The sequence below is a fragment of the Moschus berezovskii genome, chromosome 17, assembly GCF_049115385.1.
Source record: "Moschus berezovskii isolate FMDL1 chromosome 17, NW_MosBer_1.0, whole genome shotgun sequence".
Taxonomy (NCBI): Eukaryota; Metazoa; Chordata; class Mammalia; order Artiodactyla; family Moschidae; genus Moschus; species Moschus berezovskii.
In genome coordinates this window covers 68,792,271-68,816,177 of record NC_142476.1, presented here as the reverse complement: position 1 = coordinate 68,816,177, position 23,907 = coordinate 68,792,271, and the positions used below count along the sequence as shown (strand labels likewise).

Below are 23,907 nucleotides of genomic sequence, written 5' to 3'. Positions count from 1 at the left end.
GAATGATATGGCTGGATGGCATCACCCACTCGATGGACATGAGTCTGAGTGAACTCCGGGAGTTGGTGATGGACAGGGAGGCCTGGCATGCTGTGATTCATGGGGTCGCAAAGAGTCGGACACGACTGAGCAACTGAACTGAACTGAAACTCTTGTATATGTTAAGATGTAGGTCAGTTGAAACCCATTTGAAAAGATGTAAGTCCGATGTAACTCATTTGAAAAGACCCTGATGCTTGGAAAGATTGAAGGTGGGAGAAGGGGACGACAGAGGATGAGATGGTTAGATGGCATCAGTGACTCAATGGATGTGAGTTTGAGTAAGCTCCGGGAGTTGGTGATGGACAGGGAGGCCTGGAGTGCTGCAGTCCATGGGGATGCAAAGAATCGGATACGATTGAGAGACTGATCTGAAGTCAGTTTAACAAAATGTACTATCAAGGATGGACACTCAAGACATAAACTTCTTAAGGGTGATCAGGATCCAGTGTAGAAAAACTGCACAAATCACCAAATCACCCAGTTCACCTAAAGAGCCAAGTGGCATGCTTTACAGTCAAAGGTTAGGCTATAAATTATGGGGGAATTGTAAGTATTTTCCCCCCATTTATTAAATAAGTAGTAACCACCTAATCTTCAGAAAGCAATCCTTTAAATGACACTGTCATCAACTGCCTATATCTTTTATCTGGCTTAGACTCAATTCAACAACACTGATCAAAATATTAAGAAAATGGCATCCACATCCATTGCCTTCATAAAACTGGAGTTACAGTCTCTTCTGCAGCATGGCCTCTCTGCTACTGCTAAGTCGCTTCAATCATGTCCGACTCTGTGCGACCCCATAGATGGCAGCCAACCAGGCTCCGCCGTCCCTGGGATTCTCCAGGCAAGAACACTGGAGTGGATTGCCATTTCCTTCTCCAATGCAGGAAAGTGAAAAGGGAAAGTGAAGTCGCTCAGTCATGTCTGACTAGTAGCAACCCCATGGACTGCAGCCTACAAGCCTCCTCCATCCATGCGATTTTCCAGGCAAGAGTACTGGAGTGGCTTGCCATTGCCTTCTCCGATGGCCTCTCTAGGGAGCCTTAAAATCTCTGCAAAGAGATTAAAACAATGAATTAGGGATGACTGAAGTTTCAGGGTTGACCCCATCCTGAAAATGTGAGGCAGGCTGTCCATGGATGACACTCTGAGGAATACCAGTTTCAAGGATAAACTCCAATGCCAGTCTAATCTGATCTAAAATCTCCTGTTTTCCTTTGCCTGCCCTCATCCAAGTTTCTATTCTTTCACTTCATTAGCCTCTTCACTTACTGGAGGGCAGTCTTTAGCAACACTGTCCAATAAAAATGTAACACAAGCCACACATGCCATATTAAACTGACTAGCAGCCATATTTATAAAGTAGAAAACGTGAAGTTAACTTCATTATTATTATTATTTTTTTTTTAGGTAAAGAAGTGGATTTATTTAGAGAGAAACACACTCAACAGAGGGTGGCCTCGAGATGTGGTGTGGTTAGCTTTTTTTTTTTATTGGAGGCTAATTATTTTACAATATTATATTGGTTGGTTTTGCCATACATTGACATGAATCCGCCCCGGGTGTACATGAGTTCCCCCTCCTGAACCTCCCTCCCACCTCCCTCCTCCCTTTATCCTCCCTCTGGGTCATCCCCGCACACCAGCCCCGAGCATCCTGTAACATGCATCGACCCTGAACTGGCAATTCGTTTCACATATGATAATATACATGTTTCAATGCCATTCTCCCAAATCAACCCACCCTCACCCTCTCCCACAGAGTCCTAAAGACTGTTCTATACATCTGTGTCTCTTTTGCTGTCTCGTATACAGGGTTATCATTTGCATCTTTCTAAATTCCATATGTATGCGTTAGTATACTGTATTGGTGTTTTTCTTTCTGGCTTACTTCACTCTGTATAATAGGCTCCAGTTTCATCCACCTCATTAGAACTGATTCAAATGCATTCTTTTTAATGGCTGAGTAATACTTCATTGTGTATATGTACCAAAGCTTTCTTATCCATTCGTCTGCAGATGGACATCTAGGTTGCTTCCATGTCCTGGCTATTATAAACAGTGCTGCAATGAACATTGGAGTACATGTGTCTCTTTCAATTCTGGTTTCTTCGGTGTGTATGCCCAGGAGTGCGATTGCTGGATCATATGGCAGTTCTATTTCCAGTTTTTTGAGGAATCTCCACACTGTTCTCCATAGTGGCTGTACTAGTCTGCATTCCCACCAACAGTGTAAGAGGGTTCCCTTCTCTCCACACCCTATCCAGCATTTATTGCATGTAGACTTTTGGATAGCAGCCATTCTGACTGGTGTGAAATGGTATCTCATTGTGGTTTTGATTTGCATTTCTCTGATTATGAGGGATGTTGAGCACTTTTTCATGTGTTTGTTAGCCATCTGTATGTCTTCTTTGGAGAAATGTCTGTTTAGTTCTTTGGCCCATTTTTTGACTGGGTCATTTATTTTTCTGGAATTGAGCTGCAGGAGCTGCTTGTATATTCTGGAGATTAATCCTTTATCAGTTGCTTCATTTGCTATTATTTTCTCCCATTCTGAAGGCTGTCTTTTCACCTTACTTATAGTTTCCGTTGCTGTGTAGAAACTTTTGATTTTAATTAGGTCCCATTTGTTTATTTTTGCTTTTATTTCCAATATTCTGGGAGGTGGGTCTTGGAGGATCCTGCTGTGATTTATGTCGGAGAGTGTTTTGCCTACGTTCTCCTCTAGGAGTTTTATAGAATCTGGTCTTACATTTAGCTCTCTAATCCATTTTGAGTTTATTTTGGTGTATGGTGTTAGGAAGTGTAAAAGCAGTGCTAAGGGGGAAGTTCATAGCAATAAAGGCACACCTCAAGAAACAAGAAAAAAGTCAACTAAATAACCTAACTCTACATCTAAAGCAACTAGAAAAGGAAGAAATGAAGAACCCCAGGGTTAGCAGAAGGAAAGAAATCGTAAAAACTAGGGCAGAGATAAATGCAAAAGAAACAAAAGAGACCATAGCAAAAATCAACAAAGCCAAAAGCTGGTTCTTTGAGAAGGTAAATAAAACTGACAAACCACTAGCCAGACTCATCAAGAAACAAAGGGAGAAGAACCAAATCAATAAAATTAGAAATGAAAATGGAGAGATCACACTGACAACACAGAAACACAAAGGATTATTAGAGAATACTATCAGCAATTATATGGCAATAAAATGAATAACCTGGAAGAAATGGACAAATTCCTAGAAAAGTACAACTTTCCAAAACTGAACCAGGAAGAAATAGAAAATCTGAACAGACCCATCACAAGCACGGAACTAGAGACTGTAATCAGAAATCTTCCAGCAAACAAAAGCCCAGGTCCAGACGGCTTCACAGCTGAATTCTACCAAAAATTTAGAGAAGAGCTAACACCTATTCTACTCAAACTCTTCCAGAAAATTGCTGAGGAAGGGAAACTTCCAAACTCATTCTATAAGGCCACCATCACCCTAATCCCAAAACCTGGTAAAGACCCCACAAAAAAAGAAAACTACAGGCCAATATCACTGATGAACATAGATGCAAAAATCCTTAACAAAATTCTAGCAATCAGAATCCAACAACACATTAAGAAGATCATACATCATGACCAAGTGGGCTTTATCCAAGGAATTCAAGGATTCTTCAATATCTGCAAATCAATCAACGTAATACACCACATTAACAAACTGAAAAATAAAAATCATATGATTATCTCAATAGATGCAGAGAAAGCCTTAGACAGAATTCAACATCCATTTATGATAAAAACCCTCCAGAAAGTGGGAATAGAAGGGACATACCTCAACATAATAAAAGCTATATATGACAAACCCACAGCAAACATTATCCTCAATGGTGAAAAACTGAAAGCATTTCCCCTAAAGTCAGGAACAAGACAAGGGTGCCCACTCTCACCACTACTATTCAACATAGTTCTGGAAGTTTTGGCTACAGCAATCAGAGCAGAAAAAGACATAAAAGGAATACAAATTGGAAAAGAAGGAAGTAAAACTTTCACTGTTCGCTGATGACATGATCCTCTACACAGAAAACCCTAAAGACTCTACCAGAAAACTACTAGAGCTAATCAATGATTACAGTAAAGTTGTAGGATGTAAAATCAACATACAGAAATCCCTAGCATTCCTATACACTAATAATGAGAAAATAGAAAGAGAAATTAAGGAAACTATTCCATTCACTGTTGCAACGAAAAGAATTAAATACTTAGGAATATATCTACCTAAGGAAACAAAAGACTTGTACATAGAAAACTATAAAACACTAGCGAAATTAACCAAAGAGGACACTAATAGACAGAGAAATATACCATGTTCGTGGATTGGAAGAATAAATATTGTAAAAACGAGTATACTACTCAAAGTAATTTATACATTCAATGCAATCCCTATCAAGCTACCAACGATATTTTTCACAGAACTAGAACAAATAATCTCACAATTTGTATGGAAATACAAAAAACCTCGAATAGCCAAAGCAATCTTGAGGAAGAAGAATGGAACTGGGTAGAATTAACCTGCTGGACTTCGGGCTCTACTACAAAGCCACAGTCATCAAGACAGTATGGTACTGGCATAAAGACAGAAATAGAGATCAATGGAACAAAATAGAAAGCCCAGAGATAAATCCACGCACCTATGGACACCTTATCTTTGACAAAGGAGGCAAGAATATAAAATGGAGAAAAGACAGCCTCTTTAACAAGTGGTGCTGGGAAAACTGGTCAGCCACTTGTAAAAGAAGTTAACTTTAATATGCTTTATTTAATATGACATAGCCCCAAAACATCATTTCAATATGTAATCACTATTAAGTTGTTCATGAGATATTTCACATTGGTTCTCTGAGTCTAAGTCTTCAAGATGAAACATGTACTTTACACTCAAAGCACATCTCAGTTGGGACCAGACACATTCCAAGTGTTCCACCGCACAGTACGAGACAGCACAGGTATAGACCGACTGTTAGGTGTCTGGTGTCAGCCTGCCTGGGTTTGATACCCAGCTTTACCCCAAAGGGTCATATATCCTTAGGCAATTTAATCTCTTCCCTCTCAGCTTCCTCTTTAGCAAAATGGAGTTCATAATTGTATCCATTGTTGTTAAAAGTTAAAAGAACAGTGCTTGGCACATACACACCCTTGATGGCTGTTAAAATGATTACTCTCCAAACACAGCACCCTCTCTCTTCATTCTTACTCTCTGCATTTGCCTATCCCGTATCTGTCAACTAATTTAAGTATTCCCATTTGTCTCCAGCTCTCCAAATTCACCTTCTCCTTCAGAACCTGGATTAATTATTTATGAAGTTTTATTGCATCTATCAATGACCTTTCCCTCTTGTGAAACCACAGCACTTGATTACATTTTCCTTTCAGAATTATAAATTGTATTGGGTCATTTGTCGTGTTGTTAACTTGTCTGGTTGATCATAAATGTATACTGTGTCAATAGAGCTAACCATTTAAGCCTTGGAGGACAAGGAATATACATACTGTGTGTGCTCAAACTCTTACACACACACATATATGCATCTTCAAGAACACTGTAGGTACTTAAATATTTATATCCATTTAGAACATCAAGTCTTTGAAAATAACTTTCTTACCCAAAGGTTTCCCCATATATCCCTATAAAAGGAGCAGGATTTAAAGTACATCATGAGGAACGCTGGGCTGGAAGAAGCACAAGCTGGAATCAAGATTGCTGGGAGAAATATCAAAACATCAGATATGCAGATGACACAACCCTTATGGAAAAAAGTGAAGAGGAACTCAAAAGCCTCTTGATGAAAGTAAAAGAGGAGAGTGAAAAGGTTGGCTTGAAGCTCAACATTCAGAAAACAAAGATCATGACATCTGGTCCCATCACTTCATGGGAAATAGATGGAAAAACAGTGGAAACAGTGTCGGGCTTTATTTTTGGGGGCTCCAAAATCACTGCGGATGCTGATTGCAGCCATGAAATCAAAAGACGCTTACTCCTTGGAAGGAAAGTTATGACCAACCTTGACAGTATATTACAAAGCAGAAACATTACTTTGCCAACAAAGGTCAGTCTAGTCAAGGCTATGGTTTTTCCCGTGGTCATGTATGGATGTGAGAGTTGGACTGTGAAGAAAGCTGATCGCCGAAGAATTGATGCTTTTGAACTGTGGTGTTGGAGAAGACTCTTGAGAGTCCCTTGGACTGCAAGGAGATCCAACCAGTCCATTCTAAGGGAGATCAGTCCTGGGTAATGCTGGGAAAGGTTGGGGGTGGGAGGAGAAGGGGACGACAGAGAATGAGATGGCTGGATGGCATCACCGACTCTGTGGACATGAGTTTGAGTGAACTCCGGGAGTTGGTGATGGACAGGGAGGCCTGGCGTGCTGTGATTCTTGGGGTCACAGAGAGTCGGACACGACTGAGCAACTGAACTGAACTGAACTGAGCTGAAATATAGTAAGCAAATCAGATGTTGATTCTAAATATTTTACATTTCCACAGAAACACAAAAACATTTTAGTTTTATAAACTTTATATACAAAGACTTAACATTCCAAATCAAAACTATCTTTTGTAAATAAGTTTTCTATGTAAAATTATAAATTTATATTGATAAATTTTGATAACTGTCTATTCCATTTTAGTCAGAAAAAACAATTAACAATCTTTAGCTTTAGTTTTGATTAAGAACAGGAGAACAGAGTATTTTCGTTCTAATTCAAGTCTAAATGGCAGAGTTTGACTATCTAAAAAAAGATCCTCTAGAAATACTGTTCAATATAGTTGGCCTAATATGGATTAATGGATCTTTGTATTTGGTAGATACACACACACACACACTGTGTATTTCAACATTTCAAAACAACACTTGTATCATTACTTTAAAAAGATCTTGCATCAGGAAAGAAAAACCAATACATTCATTCAATTAAGCATTTACTTTCAACCTGACTTTTTGGTAGGCTAGAAAAAATAATTACAAAGAACACTGAGTTCCCAAATAAACACCATATCATTTTGAAGGCAAAAAAGAACACCCAGATCATTCTCAAAATGTGTCTGTATTCTATTATGCAAATATTCTTTTTGCCAACAGTGAATAAAACAGGCTATACTCAAAACAGCTAAGAAATGGCAAATATTGCCTATTGGAGACATCTAAAATTAGATCATGAGACTGCTTCCCTACGTTTGTTACTTTAGTGCTATGACTCACGTGCCAGATGTTGCTCCTAAAGCAGTAATTTTACAACTATAGCACAGCAGGACAGCATCAGCTTTAAGCAAAATATTTCAAATGTCCATGTTTCAACTGGGCTTTCCCACCTCATTTCCAGTACAGCCTACGGAAAAAAATGGCACTTTGAAGTACATGAGACACAACTACTGAGCCTGTGTTTGACTGCAGGGGAGCCACAACTACTACTGAAGCCCTCGTGCTCTAGAGGCCGTACTCCGCACCAAGAGAAGCCACTGCAATGAGAAGCCTGCGCACAACTGGAGGAGAGCAGCCTCTGCACAGCAAGAGAGAAGCCTGCACAGCAAGGAAGACCCAGTACAGCCAAAAACAAACTTAAAAAAAATAAAAACAAACAGTAACAATAAAAAGTTTGCCAGTTTAGATTACTATGTTAGTTATAATTGCTATGTCATTATTGCCTCTTTGCTAAAATTACCCCTCACTCATATTTTATACCACGCCTTGAATCATACTTGCTCTTTTTAAACAAAATTCCTAAGCTTATCTCCAGTCAACTTATATGATGCAGAGAGAAATAAACATGAGCAAAATGAAGTTATAAGTATTACTAATAAAAAGCAACAACCTCCTCATTGACAAGTAATTTGACTTTTCAATCATTTTTTAATACATATCACTATTTTGAACTGTCTAGAATAATTGGCAACATAAACTCTTGTTCTTACCCTTATCAGGTAAATGAACAAAACCAATGACTTTAAAACATAAAATGTAACTACAACTTCCTCTAGGGAGAATTTTTTCCCTGAACAGATTAGGTTATACTAGTATTAAAAAACTGTTCAGCTTCTCACTTGATATCATCAGTCATTTATAGTCACTGAAACCTTCAAACTATGGAGAAAACACTGTAATTCAAGCATCAAAAAATAATAGATGTCTTTTAAGGTATATTCCCAATGAATAAATTATTTTACCAACAAAAGCGTAAATGAGAAATTCAACTTTTGCTTTTCACAGTTCTATTTAATTTAAAATATACATTATTCCAATTTGTTTCTGAACAGTCTGTCCTCATAAACTGAGTAACAGTTTCACATTTAAAAAGAACCTGAAGCTAAAAAGGAAAATGAATTCTAGAAGTGGGCAATTAATTTGACAGTATTTGCTTTCCTCAATATGAGTATGTCAAGATCGAAAACTAAATGGGAAACTGAAATCATTAAATGTTAGGAAAAACAAAATTTAATCTTCATGGTCTAAGAAAAGATCTTACTAGCACTGAAGCAAATTCATTTCCATTCTTATAAAACAGGAAAAAGAGAATGTACTTGTTTCTATAAAGAGCCCCAACCTCCAGAACCTATAACTTGTAAATAATTTGTAGGTTCAACAACTTTAGTTGGCTCTTGGCCAAGCCACAGAAAGCATCACATAGCAATACAAAGGAAAGAAAAAAAAAAAAAGACTAAAGAATAGAGAAGCTGCTTAATTTCCAATGCCTCAGAATTATTCATTTTTCTATTTCTAAAGAAATGGAAAATGGGGATATAAATTTTATATCAGCATATTCCTCTCAGCACATAAAAATATGCAGCAATCTAAAATGAGGAGGCCATTCCATTTTCAACAAACAGGAGTTTCTTTCAAAACACCATGATTAAATCAGACTAGGTCTGTAAGGTCCCTTCCAGTTCCAGGTTTCTAAGGACTCCTGTTATCAAAAAAAGTGGCATTCTAGATCATTCAAGGAGAATGTTTTGACAGTTCAAAAAAGCACAGAACTGAAAATATCTTTAAGCAGAAAGACTGTATCCTCTTGCTCTAAAGGGCTTCCCTGGTGGCTCAGATGGTAAAAAAAATCTGCCTGCAATGCGGGAGACCCAGGTTTGATCCTGGGGTTGAGAAGATCCCCTGGAGAAGTGAATGGATATGCACTCCAGTATTCTTGCCTGGAGAATTCCATGGAGAGAAGAGTAGCGCATAGACTTGCAAAGAGTTGAAGACAACTGAGCAACTAACACTTTCACTTTTCTTGCTCTAAATAAAGTTAAAAAAAATACAAGCATGCTTCTTTTGCTCCAAATCTAACAAATCTTTAGACCCATCCTAACAAAAACGATAAAAACAAACTCTAGACTTGAAGAAATTTAATATGCCCTATTCTTTCTACTCATTTTATTTTTTAAAGGAAGTCACTAAGGGCAACAATATATTTTGTATATTAGACAGACCTTATGTATCTTTTATAGTTTCCTACAACTTCATGTGGTACGAATTTATTATATCCGAAGCAGCAGAAAATAATAAAAGATCAGGGAACATAGGAGAAGGGGACGACAGAGGATGAGATGGTTTGATGGCATCACTGACTCAATGGACATGGGTTTGGGTAGACTCTGGGAGTTGGTGATGGACAGGGAAGCCTGGCGTGCTGCGCTTCATGGGGTCGCAAAGAGTCAGACACGACTGAGCAACTGAACTGAACAGGGAACATAAATGAGGGTGAAAGTATATAAATACTGCTCACCAAAGCCAATTTCTGCAAATTCTAAAAAAGCCAAGTCAGTATGTTCCTTACTTAAACAATTCTAATATGATTGTCCTTGTGAGAAAACTTTCCTTATAGTTAAGGTAAATTCTTCCAATACCAGCTTAATCTTGCTATTACTTGTTGCTTTAAAAAAAAAACACAGATAAAGTCTGATAATAACGTTAGCATCGCCTAAGAACCATTTTCCACTTATTGAAAGAGCAAAAATCAAAGAAACTGATAACACAGGAAGATGACAAGAGTGGGTATAAATGAGCATTTCTGTTTACCATGGACAGGAATAAACCTGACCAATTGTTAGACTAACTATGTGACTGTGCTCAACAACTAAAATGTGAATTTCTATTATCCAGCAATTCCAATCCCAGAAATTTACATACAGAAATATTAACATCATAGGAAAAGCATGTATAAGGATGCTTACTGGAACATTTTCTTGTAGCAAAAATATTGGAAATAATCTAAACGTTCATTGATAGGGGAATGTTTAAAACCTGGTAGTCTTCACTGAAATACTGTACAGATATTAGAAAAAAAAAATGGTACAGTTATATACACAGGTTGAAAAAAAATTGACATTTTTTGACACTGTCAAAACAGCTGACATTAAAAATTAACCAAAAAAGTTCCAGAATGTACATTTTACAAAAATGAGGCCATAATATAAAATGTAAAATAGATAAATAAAACACCCCAACAGCATGTATGTTTACTGTCTAAGCAGAAAGTCTGAAAGATTCTCACTAGGGCAGCACTAAATAAAACACCCCAACAGCATGTATGTTTACTGTCTAAGCAGAAAGTCTGAAAGATTCTCGCTAGGGCAGCACTTAATAATGATAGAATTTTCTGTAATGATGGTGGTGTTCTGTATCTGTGCTGTCCATTAGGTAGCCACTAGGTAGGTACACAGAGAAGGAAATGGCAACCCACTCCAGTGTTCTTGCCTGGAGAATCCCAGGGACAGCGGAGCCTGGTTGGCTACCGTCTATGGGGTCACACAGAGTCGGACACGACTGAAGTGACTTAGCAGCAGCAGCAGCAGGTAGGTACATGGCACCTCACTCCAGTGTTCTTGCCTGGAAAATCCCATGGACGGAGGAGCCTGGTAGGCTGCAGTCCATGGGGTCGCTAACAGTTGGACTTCACTTTCACTTTTACGCATTGGAGAAGGAAATGGCAACCCACTCCAGTGTTCTTGCCTGGAGAATCCCAGGGATGGGGGAGCCTGGTGTGCTGCCGTCGAGTCGGACATGACTGAAGTGACTTAGCAGCAGGTAGGTACATGTGCCCACTGAAATGTAATTAGTATGACTGAAAAACTAAACTTATTTTTACTTAATTTCTATTAATTTATACTTAAACAGCCACATGTAGTTAGTGGCTACTATACTAAAAAGCTTAAGACTAAAGTTTTAACATCTGCAAGGGGGGACATGTGTAGCTAGAAGATAGATTGTATATCTGATTTTATACACTTAAAAAAAAATAGACGTGATGTAATAATAGGTGATTATCACTCTTGACCCGAGAGTCTCTCTTCTGAAGAATTTATATGTGAGGCTTAGGCTCACATGATACAAAGAAAAATGATCTGTGTTCAAAGAATTGTTTTTGGTAACCTTTTCAAAGGAGCAATATGGTATGGAAGACACCTAAGAATTTCAAGAATTCCTTCTCATGAGGAAAGTTCATTTAGGGTCGTGATAGTCCCAAATGATATTAACACAGTAGTCATATAAACACTTGCTGTTGTACAGATCCAGAACTGGCACTGTGTAGACCATTAAATACCATCTGAAGAATACCAATCTAAGGAAAAGATTACCTCCCTTTTTGACAGACACTACAGAGGCCACCCAACTGGTCATTCTATTACCACTTTCACCCACCATTCCCATTCATTCTCTTCTTTGCTAACCAAGAAATGTCTTTCAAATATTAACCTGGCTATCCTATTTCTCATTTCAAATTCCTTGCATAGGTTGTCACTGCTATGTTTCTCAAGTTTCAAACTCCATCACCACTGCCACTGCCTTAGTCCTGTCTTTACTTCTGAAGACCCTGATCTAGAGTTGTATGAACATCTCCCAAATGATCACCTACCTCTAACTATGAACTACAAAGCCTACCCTTTTCAGAGCCACCAAATCCATCTCTCTGCAAATCAAATCTTGAAATGCTATACTTTTGCCTTACATCAGTGGTTGCCCTCTGCCTATAGCAGAGATGCCCAGGGAACTGCAAATGGATTACAGATGAGCCAAGACATTGGTCCTCTCAGCTCTCAGGATAGCTTGGTAGGGCCTGGGCCTACTGGAACTTCTAGCAGGTCACATCTCACCATGAACAGCTTAAACACTACTGTGCACTTAAAAATGGTTATGATAGCTTTTATGTTGTACAACATAAAAGCTATCATAACCATTTTTAAGTGCACAGTAGTGTTTACTGACGTTGTTGTGAAACAGAGCTTCAGAACTTTTCCATCTTGCAAATTTGAGACTGTAATAATCATTAAACAACACTCCTTTTCTCCCTCTCTCTAGCTCCTACTAACTACACTTCTACTTCCTGTTTCCATGAATTTAACTGCTTTAGATAACTCACATAAATGAAATCATGCATTTATTTTTTTCTGACTGGCTAATTTTTCACACAGAATAATGTTCTCAAGGTCATCCATGTTGTCACATGCGATATGATTTCCTTCTTTTTAATGGCTGAATAATATTCCACCTTATACATATATACCCCATTCCACTCATCCACCGATGGCCATTTCAGTTGGTTCCAATCCTTGGCTTTTATGAACTATCCCTCTATGATTATGGGTGTGCAAGTATCTCTTCTAGATACTATTTTCAGTTCTTTTCGATATACACCTCTAAGTGAGATTGCTCAATCATACAGTAATTCTATTTTTTTATTTTTAAATACTGTTTTCCATAGCAGCTGCATAATTTTACAATCCTAGCAACAGTGTACAGAGTTCCAGTTTCTCCATATCCTCACCAACACTTGTTATTCTGTTTTTATTTAATAGAAGCTAAGCTAGTGAGTGTGAGGTGATACCTTACTGTGGTTTTCATTTGCATTTCTCATGATTATCGATACTGAGTATCTTTGGTATGCTTACTGGTCATTTCTATAACATCTTTGGAAATAAATCTATTCAAGTCTTTGCTCAGTTTTTACTTCTTGTATTTTGCTGTTACTAGGCTGCAGAAATTCTTCATGTATGGTGAATACAGACCCTTTATCAGCTACATGATTTGCAAATATTTTCTCTGTAGGCTGCATTTTCACTTTGTTGACTGCATCTTTCAATTCACAAGTCTTAAGGTCTGATTAGCCCCATTTACCTATTTTTGCTTTTTTGCCTGTATTTTTGGTGTTATAACCAAAAAGTCACTGCCAAATTCATTGTCAGGAATTTCCCCCCGATGCTTTCCTCTATGAGTTTTATAGTGTTAAGTCTTATATTTAGGTCTTTAATCCATTTTTTGTTAATTTTTGAATGTGGTATAAGATAAGGGTCCAACTTCATTCTTTTGTATCTGGATACACAGTTTTCACAACACCATGTGTTGAATAGACTGTCCTTTCCCCCTTGAGTGGTCTTGACACCCTTGTCAAAAATCACCTGATCATATACGCAAGGGTTTATTTCTGAGCTCTCTCTAATCCATTATTCCATTACTCTGTCTTTATGTCAGTACCACATTTTTGATTACTAGAGCTTTGTATACATTTTGAAAATAAAGACGTCAAGTCCTCCAACTTCTTTCTCCTTCTTCAAAATTGTTTTCATTATTCAGAGCCTAGGTCTCATTTTTATGCATGTTATAATGAAAAAAAAAACAAAACTGGGAACAACAGCTCTACAGAATGTCTTCACGCTTTCTGATTATATACACCCCAAAAGAATTTTTCAATAATATATACCTCCTGGACAAAAATGCAATTTCTGATATACTAAACATGGATATTTTAATATAATATTTATATCATCCTTTTAAATGTATTCAGTTGATTCTAAATACTTTTGGAAAATAATACCCACAAATACCCATTTTAAAACTATGATTAGTGTCTCTAAGATAATTTTAGAAGTTCTTTTTTCTCACTGAATTCTTATCTCCATTCTATTTCCTCCACAGAATGCTATTTTAATGTCATACAGGTATGCATCATCAGTCCAAAAGTTTCTCTGCAAAGAGTTCAGTTCAGTTCAGTCGCTCAGTCGTGTCCGACTCTTTGCGACCCCATGAATCACAGCACACCAGGCCTCCCTGTCCATCACCAACTCCCGGAGTTCACTCAAAGTCACATCCATCGAGTCGGTGATGCCATCCAGCCATCTTATCCTCTGTCTTCCTTCTCCTCCTGCCCCCAATCCCTCCCAGCATCAGAGTCTTTTCCAGTGAGTCAACTCGTCTCATGAGGTGGCCAAAGTATTGGGGTTTCAGTTTTAGCATCAGTCCTTCCAAAGAACTGACAGAAAGTTTTCTTGGGATCTAAGGCTCTGAATATTAAGTTATCTTACTTGTTTTATTACAATTATTATTAGAAGCAGAAAACTGAAAAAACATACATTATCACAAACTTTGAGAAATAATTATTAAACATAAACAGTGAATATTATTTGGAAATCTCTTGTTGAGATGAATGGGGTGGAGTTAACAGAGACTTAAACACAAATTTTTGCTTAAATGCTTTGGAAGCAACTTACTATAATAATATTTAAAATGTGTGAGAAGTAAGCCTTTGTGTAGTAAAGCATAAGATAGGGTGGGAAAGCAGGCTATTTACACAGGTGCATCTGGAAACTAATCTATTTAAAACTATCTGTTCCCAAGTAACCCTGAGCAAATTTCCTTGTAATTCTTAACTATTCTTATTTCCTTTCTACTGCATAACATGTAAACTCCTCTGCCAATCTCTCTCTTTACCCTACAGCATCCCACTCTTCCAGCAGAATTTACTATCTGCATCTTTCTGAACCCCATACTGTTTCACATCCCTTGCTTGGCCATTTTCTCTCCACCTGAACCTCAGTGAAACTACTAAGATATGGTGAAAACAGTTCCTTCATGAAGACTTTTCTGAGTCCACTACACAGCATGAGCCAACACGCCTTCATTCTCCCACTACCATATGCCAAACTGTAGCACAGCACCTCTAACACTTCTTTTACATACTTATCTCCTTTATTGGCTCAAAGGTCCTTGAGGAGAGGGACCTGTTTTATTTACCTTTAGGACTATTTTGTATGTAGCAGATGCTCAATAAGTACCAGCTGAATAAAGGAATTATCTAGTCATGTGTCAGTTTTGTCAGCAACAGAAATTTATCTCCTAAGACTCTCTTCCAACCTTAAACAGCTACTGAAGTGCAGTAACTAAAAATCTTCTGAAATTCTTATAAATATTCTACTTTCAGATTACTTTTCTCTACCTACTATGATCACAAACAAATGAAAGCATTTCACTCAGTATAAAAAAATGGGTTCAGTTCAGTTCAGTCGCTCAGTCGTGTCCGACTCTTTGTGATTCCATGAATCACAGCACGCCAGGTCTCCCTGTCCATCACCAACTCCCGGAGTTCACTCAAACTCATATCTATAGAGTCGGTGATGCCATCCAGCCATCTCATTCTCTGTCGTCCCCTTCTCCTCCCGCCCCCAATCCCTCCCAGCATCAGTCTTTTCTCCAGTGAGTCAACTCTTCGCATGAGGTGGCCAAAGTACTAGAGTTTCAGCTTTAGCATTAGTCCTTCCAATGAACACCCAGGACTGTACTTTATACCATTTATAATATTCCAAATTGAGTCCATGACTTTAGGTTATCCTAAAAAGCATACTTTTCTTAGTGACTGGACAAAAACAAACTTTAATTGATGACTCCAAGGTAACTTCCTGTATGCCTTATCTTCTTCTATCTTTCTGATAAAAGAGCAAGAAGGAAAGTAGAGGCTGCTCTACCTCATTAGAATGTTAACAGAAAATTAACTTACTATTAGGTAAATTAATGTGCTGTGCTGTGCTTAGTTGCTCAGTTGTGCCCAACTCTTTGCGACCCCATACACTGCAACTTGCCAGGCCAATCTGTCCATAAGGATGCTCCAGGCCAGAATACTGGAATGGGTTGCCATGCTCTCCTCCAGGGGATCTTCCCAACCCAAGGATCAAACCCAGGTCTCCCACATTGCAGGCAGATTCTTCACCAACTGTGCCACCAGGGAAGCCCAGGTAAATTAACAGATTCACAATATTATAATACGTAAATTACCTCCAAATAGTCTGATTTTCCCCATCTGTACATGTATTTCTTTTTTTTTTTTGCCTAAAAAATGAAAATGAAAGTCACTCAGTCGTGTCCGACTCGTTGCGACCCCATGGATTGGAGACCACAAGGTTCCTCTGTCCATGGAATTCACCCAGAATACTGGAGTGGATGGCTGTTCCCTTCTCCAGGGGATCCTCCCAAACCAGGGATCAAATTCAGCAATTAAATACCAGAAAACTCTGGTATAGAAATCCAATCTCCCTGGAAACTGTGTCACTTGTAGGCCAGGTGGACACCTATACTATTGCCCATCTCCAAAATTTCAAAATATGAGAGCAAATTTTACGTCTAAAACAGCATCTGATTGAGTAGAACCAGTTATTAATCTCTTGCAATGAGGGAGACCTGGGTTTGACACCTGGCTTTGGAAGATCCCCTGGAGGAGGGCATGGCAACCCACTCCAGTATTCTTGCCTGGAGAATCCCATGGACAGAGGATCCTGGCAGGCTACAGTCCATGGGGTTGCAAAGAGTCAGACATGACTGAGCGACTAGGCAGAGCACAATTATTAACATTTTTCAATTCAGTTCAGTTCAGTCGCTCAGTCGTGTCCAACTCTCCGCGACCTGATGAATCACAGCACGCCAGGCCTCCCTGTCCATCACCAACTCCCGGAGTTCACTCAAACTCATGTCCACAGAGTCGGTGATGCTATCCAGCCATCTCATTCTCGGTCGTCCCCTTCTCCTCCCACCCCCAACCTTTCCCAGCATCCGAGTATTTTCCAGTGAGTCAACTCTTCGCATGAGGTGGCCAAAGTATTGCAGTTTCAGCTTTAGCATCAGTCCTTCCAATGAACACCCAGGATTGATCTCCTTTAGAATGGACTGGTTGGATCTCCTCGCAGTCCAAGGGACTCTCAAGAGTCTTTTCCAACACCACAGTTCAAAAGCATCAATTCTTCGGCGATCAGCTTTCTTCACAGTCCAACTCTCACATCCATACATGACCACGGGAAAAACCACAGCCTTGACTAGACGGACCTTTGTTGGCAAAGTGATGTCTCTGCTTTTTAATATACTATCAAGGTTGGTCATAACTTTCCTTCCAAGGAGTAAGCGTCTTTTAATTTCATGGCTGCAATCAGCATCTGCAGTGATTTTGGAGCCAAAAAAAATAAAGTCTGACACTGTTTCCACTGTTTTTCCATCTATTTCCCATGAAGAGATGGGACCAGATGCCATGATCTTTGTTTTCTGAATGTTGAGCTTCAAGCCAACCTTTTCACTCTCCTCTTTCACTTTCATCAAGAGGCTTTTGAGTTCCTCTTCACTTTCTGCCATAACGGTAGTGTCATCTGCATATCTGAGGTTACTGATATTTCTCCCAGCAATCTTGATTCCAGCTTGTGCTTCTAGTATTAATTAATGTTAACACTGGGAAATAGGGTTCAAGATCTCTTTTAAAGCAACAGAGGACACTCTCATTTTATAGTTGATGATACAAAGTAACATAAAGTCATACTGTTATTTATTCTCTGACAATTCAAACACAGAGATGTAGTTTTGAGTTCTGGTCCCCAGTTCTAGGTCTCACTTTGTCAACAGCAGTCATCCACATTAAAAAAAGAAACAAACAAAACCATTAAACCAACAGACAAGTCTTCAAAATTATCAGCTGCCTACGACAAATCATGACAAGTAATTCAGTTTTCTTTTTTTTTTGCGGGAGGGGGCTGTTTACATATCTTCCAGAGATGAGCTGGTATAAGAAATTAAACTATATAACCTTGAGGCTTCCCTGGTGGTCCAGTGGTTAAGAATCCACCTTGTAATGCAAGAAACTTAAGTGTTATCTCTGACTGGGGAACTAAGATCCCACATGCAACAGTGCAACCGAGCCCACGTGCCCCAACTACTAAGCCTGAGAGTCACAACTAGAGAATCTGTGCTTCGCAATGAAAGATCCTTCATGATGCAAAGAAGATCCGTCATGCAGCAACCAACGAAATCAAATAAATATTTTTTAAAAAGACACATACTAAAAGCAAAACTATATAAGCTAAATGATTTTATGATTTCTATTTCCCAATAAAGTAATCATTTACAACAATAACAAAGTGAAGAAAAGCAAACCCAAATGCCACCATAACTTCATTTTTCAACGCGAATTTTCACCCTCACAAAAATTTAGGTTCAGATTCTCTTAATGATGAACTCTTCACAAAGCCTGATGTTTTGTAAAAGATGGGCAGAGTGATTACTGAGATCTGTAAACCAGTCATTCCAAGAATTCCAAGTAAACTATTTACAACAGGACAAGCTATTTTTCAAACTTTCATTTCTAAATTAAAGCACCATTTTAACTGTAAAATACAGATCTGGCAAAGGGGTTCACTGATTAAGAGGTTCTTTCTCCACTTATTTTCCACTTGAATTGCTAGTAGCCACAATAATACCAACATACAAATACCAAATAATTTTATTTAAAAGGGTAATAAATTAAATCGTATTTGAAAACTCACAGGCATATTATAAATTAATCTGATGTCTGGGGTATGATTATATTCCCAAATGCCTGGATCAAATTCATAGCCTATGGCTACTCTTTACTGTGTGACCCTGCACAAGTATTCAATCTGTAGCTGCCTAAATTTCAGCCTTCATAACCATGCCATACAACATGGTAGCCACCAGCCACATCTGACTACTCATATTTAATTAAAATTAAATAAAATAAAAAATTCTGTTCCTCAGCAGCAACTGCCACATTTCAACGGCTAGTTCTGGCAAGAAACAACCATACTGGACAATACAGACATGGTGATGAAAATAAACAAGATGAAATGACCGCAAGTAACAAATGAGAAAAAGGGAACAGTGATGGCTGTTTTAGATTACATACTCAAAAAAGGTCTCTCTGAGATGCACTGAGCATGCAAGGATCTGCAGAGAACATCCAAGGTGGGGACAAGAGTAAGGGCAATGGTCTCAGGTACAAATGAGCTTGATGGGTTTCCCTGGAGGCTCAGACAGTAAAGAATCTGCCTGCAATGAGGGAGACCTCGGTTTGATCCTTGGGTTGGGAAGATCCCCTGGAGGAGGGCATGGCAACCCATTGTAGTATTCTTGCCTGGAGAATCCCATGGACAGAGGCGCCTGGCAGGCTACAGTCCATGGGGTCGCAAAGAGTCGGACACGACTAAGCGACTTAGCAATCACAACATTAAAAACAACAAAGTGTCTGAAGCATAAGAAATAAGGAGAGAAGAGTACGAGGTACAAGAAGCAGGAGGAAGTGGGGCCTCAAGGTCCTTTAAGCCATGCGAGAACTTTGGATTTTATATTGAGTGCAACTGAAATCACAGACAGTTATAGAGAGAAGACTGTTATGATTAAACTGTCTTTAAAAGTTCACTTTGACAGCTTTTGGAACTAACTACAAGAAACCATTAACAAGTTTACAAATTAACAAGTCTAGAGAGGGTATGGAGAAAAGGGAATCTTCTTACACTGTTGCTGCTGCTGCTAAATCACTTCAGTCGTGTCCGACTCTGTGTGACCCCATAGACGGAAACCCACCAGGCTCCCCCGTCCCTGGGATTCTCCAGGCAAGAACACTGGAGTGGGTTGCCATTTCCTTCTCCTCTTACACTGTTAGTGGGAATAAAAGTTGGTTCAGTCACTATGAAAAACAGTATGGAGGTTCTTAAAAAAAAAAAAAAAACACAACTAAAAATAGAACTGACTTATGACCTACCAGCAATCCCACTCCTGAGCATATACCCAGACAAAACTGTAATTCAAAAAGATACATGCATCCCTATGTTCACAGCAGCACTATCTGCAATAGCCAAGACATGGAAACCATCTAAATGTCCACTAAGCGATGAATGGATAAAGAAAATGTGGTGTGTATACACACACACACACAACGGAATATTACTCAGCCATTAAGCAGAATGAAATAATGCCATTTGCAGCAACATGGATGGACCTAGAGATTATCATACTAAACAAAGTAAGCCAGAAAAAGACAAATACCATATATCACTTACATGTGAAATCTAAAATACAACACAAATGAACACATCTACAAAAGAAAAACAGACTTAAGGACACAGAATAGATTTGTGGTTGCCATAGGGGAGGGGGATAGGGGCAGGAAGGATTGGGAGACTGGGATTAGCAGATGCAAACTATCATACAAAAGAAAATAACCAAAACCAACCATAGAAGCAGGAAGATCTGTTAAAAGACCAGTTCCATTGAGCAGGTGAGAGAAGATGGTGGCATGGACAAGGGGAGTGGCAATGCGATAGAGGAAATGTGTTCTTTCCTCTGCATCCTTAATCTACAGTCCTATGTCCACCATCATTCACAACCTGGCTCCTTGGAACAGGCAAATTTATTTTTTAACTCCTCTCCCGCCCTTCCCCTGAAACTGTCCTAAGGTCCTGGTCACCTCCATCCTCCCAAAGCCAATGAACACTTATCCATCCTCATCCTAGCTGATCTCTGCTGCATTCACAACTACTGACCCTTTCATCAGATTCTCTCTCACTTCTGGGGCATTACCTCCACCTAGTTTTCCTTTCTGTTAAGTCTTCTTCCCATCCACCTCTATTTGACTTAAACTTCAGGGCTCCTCTATGGGTACACCTTCAGTCCTGCATTCATTTCACTATATTCATAACCCTTGAGACGGACTGACACTTTTTACTGGTAACTCCTGAGTTAACACCTCGAGGCCAGGGATCCTCATTAAGTTTTAGACCTGTTCGACTGGACACTGCATGCATTTAAAACTGGACTAACTAGAAGCATTTAAGATGTAAAAGATCCAAAACCGATCTCCTTCATTCCCTTTCATTAGAAATTCTTGCCCAAGTCAAAAGCCAAAGGCATCCTCACCTCCCTCTTACTCACCAGCTATAACCCCCAGCACCAGATTTTCACTAGGTCCTGCAGATTCTATCTTAATATCTTCCTGATCTAGCCGCTGATCTCAAGTCCTGCTGAAGCTACTTTAGTCCATGCTTGCATCACTTTTGCATGGGTTATTGAAATATCCTCAGAATGAAGTTCCCTGCTTCCTATCTCTCCTCCATACTGTTGCCAACACAATTAACAGGTATGCAAGAACTTTGCTGATTCCATTAAGTACAAATTTTATCACATTATTCCTTTGCTTAATGTCTTCAGATGCATCTGACTCCTTTCACACGGCTTCTCATGATCAAGCTCCTTATTACCTTTATGGCTCTTTTCCCCACACCCTCCTCTGCAGTCATTCAGCCTTTCTTAGCTAAATATCATGCCATTCCAGGCCCCCCTTCCTCTACACGAGCTATTCCCTCTCCCCTATTCATCTAAGGACCACTTCAAAGGTAGACTTAAGTACCCCCACTTCAAGAACTGTGTCTCCTAGTGCCATATGTATATATATAGTTCACACTGTACAGTAGGGGTTAACTTATTTGTCCCAGTAAACTATACTGCTCCTAGAGGACAGAGACCGTCAGTCTCACTTGATTGGCAGCACTATCGACCGGCACAGAGCTAATATTCATAAATAGGTGTGATCTGATACCTTCTAAATTTTAAAAACGGAAAGAAACTTATTTACTGGACTTTTCATCACCATTCCAATATAGCACAAAGTAACAGCAATACTTTGGACATACGGCTTTGAAGTAAAATGGCAATACAAAAAAACGGACACACAAAACATACCCCCTTGAAAAGGTAAAACGTAGGAAATTCTGAGGAATTCTGCGTCAGCTAATAAACAGACTTGGGTTTTACACTACGTGGGCAAGTCACGCTGTTTGATGATAATAACAGGCAGAAGGCTTCTCATCTCATTAACTTTTCATGACCAAAGTTAAAATTCTGTGATTTTAACTCCTGATGTGGCTTCTCACTCCCTGACAGGTTATTTTCCTTTATTTGGGAGCCTCCAACTCACCACCTTAGGAGTCTCTCACTTGTCAATCACTTATTTTTCTAAACCTGAATGGGAAGAAAAGGGATGGAAGAAGGCAGAGAGTGGGCGATGACAGACACCTTCGGAAAGGGAAGCAGCAGAAGGCCACACAGTCCCAAACCCGAGGAGCGTGGGGGCTGAGGCGACACCGTGCTAGCGCGCTGACAGCTGGCGAGGAGTGGGGAGGAGGATGCGGTCACGGGGCAGGCGGCGTGGAGCGGGGGACCCCGGGCCTGAGGGAGGGGAGACGGAGAAGAGACTCGGGGAGAAAACTAGGAGTTGGGGGGTGGGGAAGTGGGCTAGGCAGAGAGCAGAGCAAGCCAGACGCAGCGTTTGGCCAGAGGGCGGAGTGGCTCAGGCGAGAGGAAGCCAACAGCGACGCAGCCGGGGCAGGCGGACGCGGCTTCAGGACGCACGGCCGGGGATCCGCGCGGAGAGGAACGGGGAGGCAAGGGAGGACCCGGGTGCGCCGGGGCGGCGGGAGACCCGAGCCCGCCGCGCAGGGAGGGCGGAGGCGAGGAAGGGAGCGGCCAGGCGGGGGCACTTACTGGGGTCCCTCCTCACGGCGCCGCTGGGGGTCTCCTCCCGCAGATGAGGGAAGAGGAAGTCCCGGGCGGCCTGGAGGTCCTGGAAGGAGCAGAACTGGACAATGGAGCAGGCCATGGCTCCGGGAACCCCGCTCGGGCATTCGCCTTAGCTCACCACGCCCTGCCCCCCGGCACCCCGCCGCTGCCAGGCCGCCACCGCGGAGCCCGGAGAGCCTCGGCCACGCAGGGGGCGGGGAAATCAAACCGGAAGCTGTCGGCGCCCGCGGGGCCGCCGCCCGGAGCACTGCGCATGCGCGGGACAGCCCAGGCGCCTCGGCGGTCGCGGACCGAATCACGTGACCGGCGGCGTCCGCGGGGTGCGACGTCGTGGTGGAGGCCGGTATCCGGCTTCAGTCCTGGTTCTGCGTCCGTACCGGGGATGAACCCTTTTATTCATTCTGGCTTTGAGCCAGAGGTGACCTCATTGGACATTGTCCGCGCCGGCCTTTGACTCATTTAACCAGTCTTCTCGGTGGCCTGGTAGAGAATAATACCTGTTAAGCTACTGCCAGGCCAGTGGGGGACGGTAGCATGCGAGTATCTGAGTTTGAAAAGATCAATTTCTCTTCTGGAAGTCAGCCCCGTCAAGCCTAGTTTTAAACGCCTCATGTAAAATCTCGTCACATTATGCACGCCTAATACAGTACGTATTATACTGTATTGTTCTCTGTTGTTTTCCGACATCCGTTTGCTTTTTCATTCGTTTCTCCGTCCATTCAACAAATACATCGCTCCTCTTCTATGTCAGGCACGCAAAGCTTTGAGTATAAAGCAGAGACCAAAAGAGGTGAAATACTTGTTCCATGGAGGTTAAAATTCTGGTGGTTGACATGGATAGTAAGCTATTAGTTACTCAACTATTTAACTGAAATTATCATGATGCTAGGAAGAAAAGAAGTAAGTTCATAGCATAACAGAGAACCTCACCAAGTTGTTGTTTTGTTTTGTTGGGATGGAGGTGTTGCCAGTTTCAGGAACAGACTTCATTGTAAATTCCTGAAGGTCAGGATGTCATTTTGTGTCCTTTATATTCAGTGTCTGTCCCAGGACTTGGCACATAGTGTGCAATAAATATTTCCTGGAGGACTAAATGAGGTGGAATGTGTACATAGGGTAATATAATAACCCACTTCTTTTACAAAGCACTTTATATTTTTTAAAGTATTTTTCCACACATTGTCAAGGTGGGTAGTCACAATGCCATCCTGAATGTGTCTTATCTC

At 40.3% G+C, this 23,907-nt stretch overlaps 1 protein-coding gene across 1 annotated transcript in view; it reads right to left on the bottom strand.

Moving 5' to 3' along the window:
* The window catches only part of RAB3GAP2 (RAB3 GTPase activating non-catalytic protein subunit 2), a 115,095-nt gene extending 91,996 nt beyond the window's left edge, over positions 1-23,099 (bottom strand). The window contains exon 1 of the mRNA XM_088845540.1: positions 22,646-23,099. Within this exon, the coding sequence (XP_088701666.1) occupies positions 22,646-22,760 (115 nt within the window). The 5' untranslated portion in view covers positions 22,761-23,099. The remainder of the gene's footprint in view (positions 1-22,645) is intronic.
* Between the last annotated feature and the right edge of the window lie 808 nt (positions 23,100-23,907).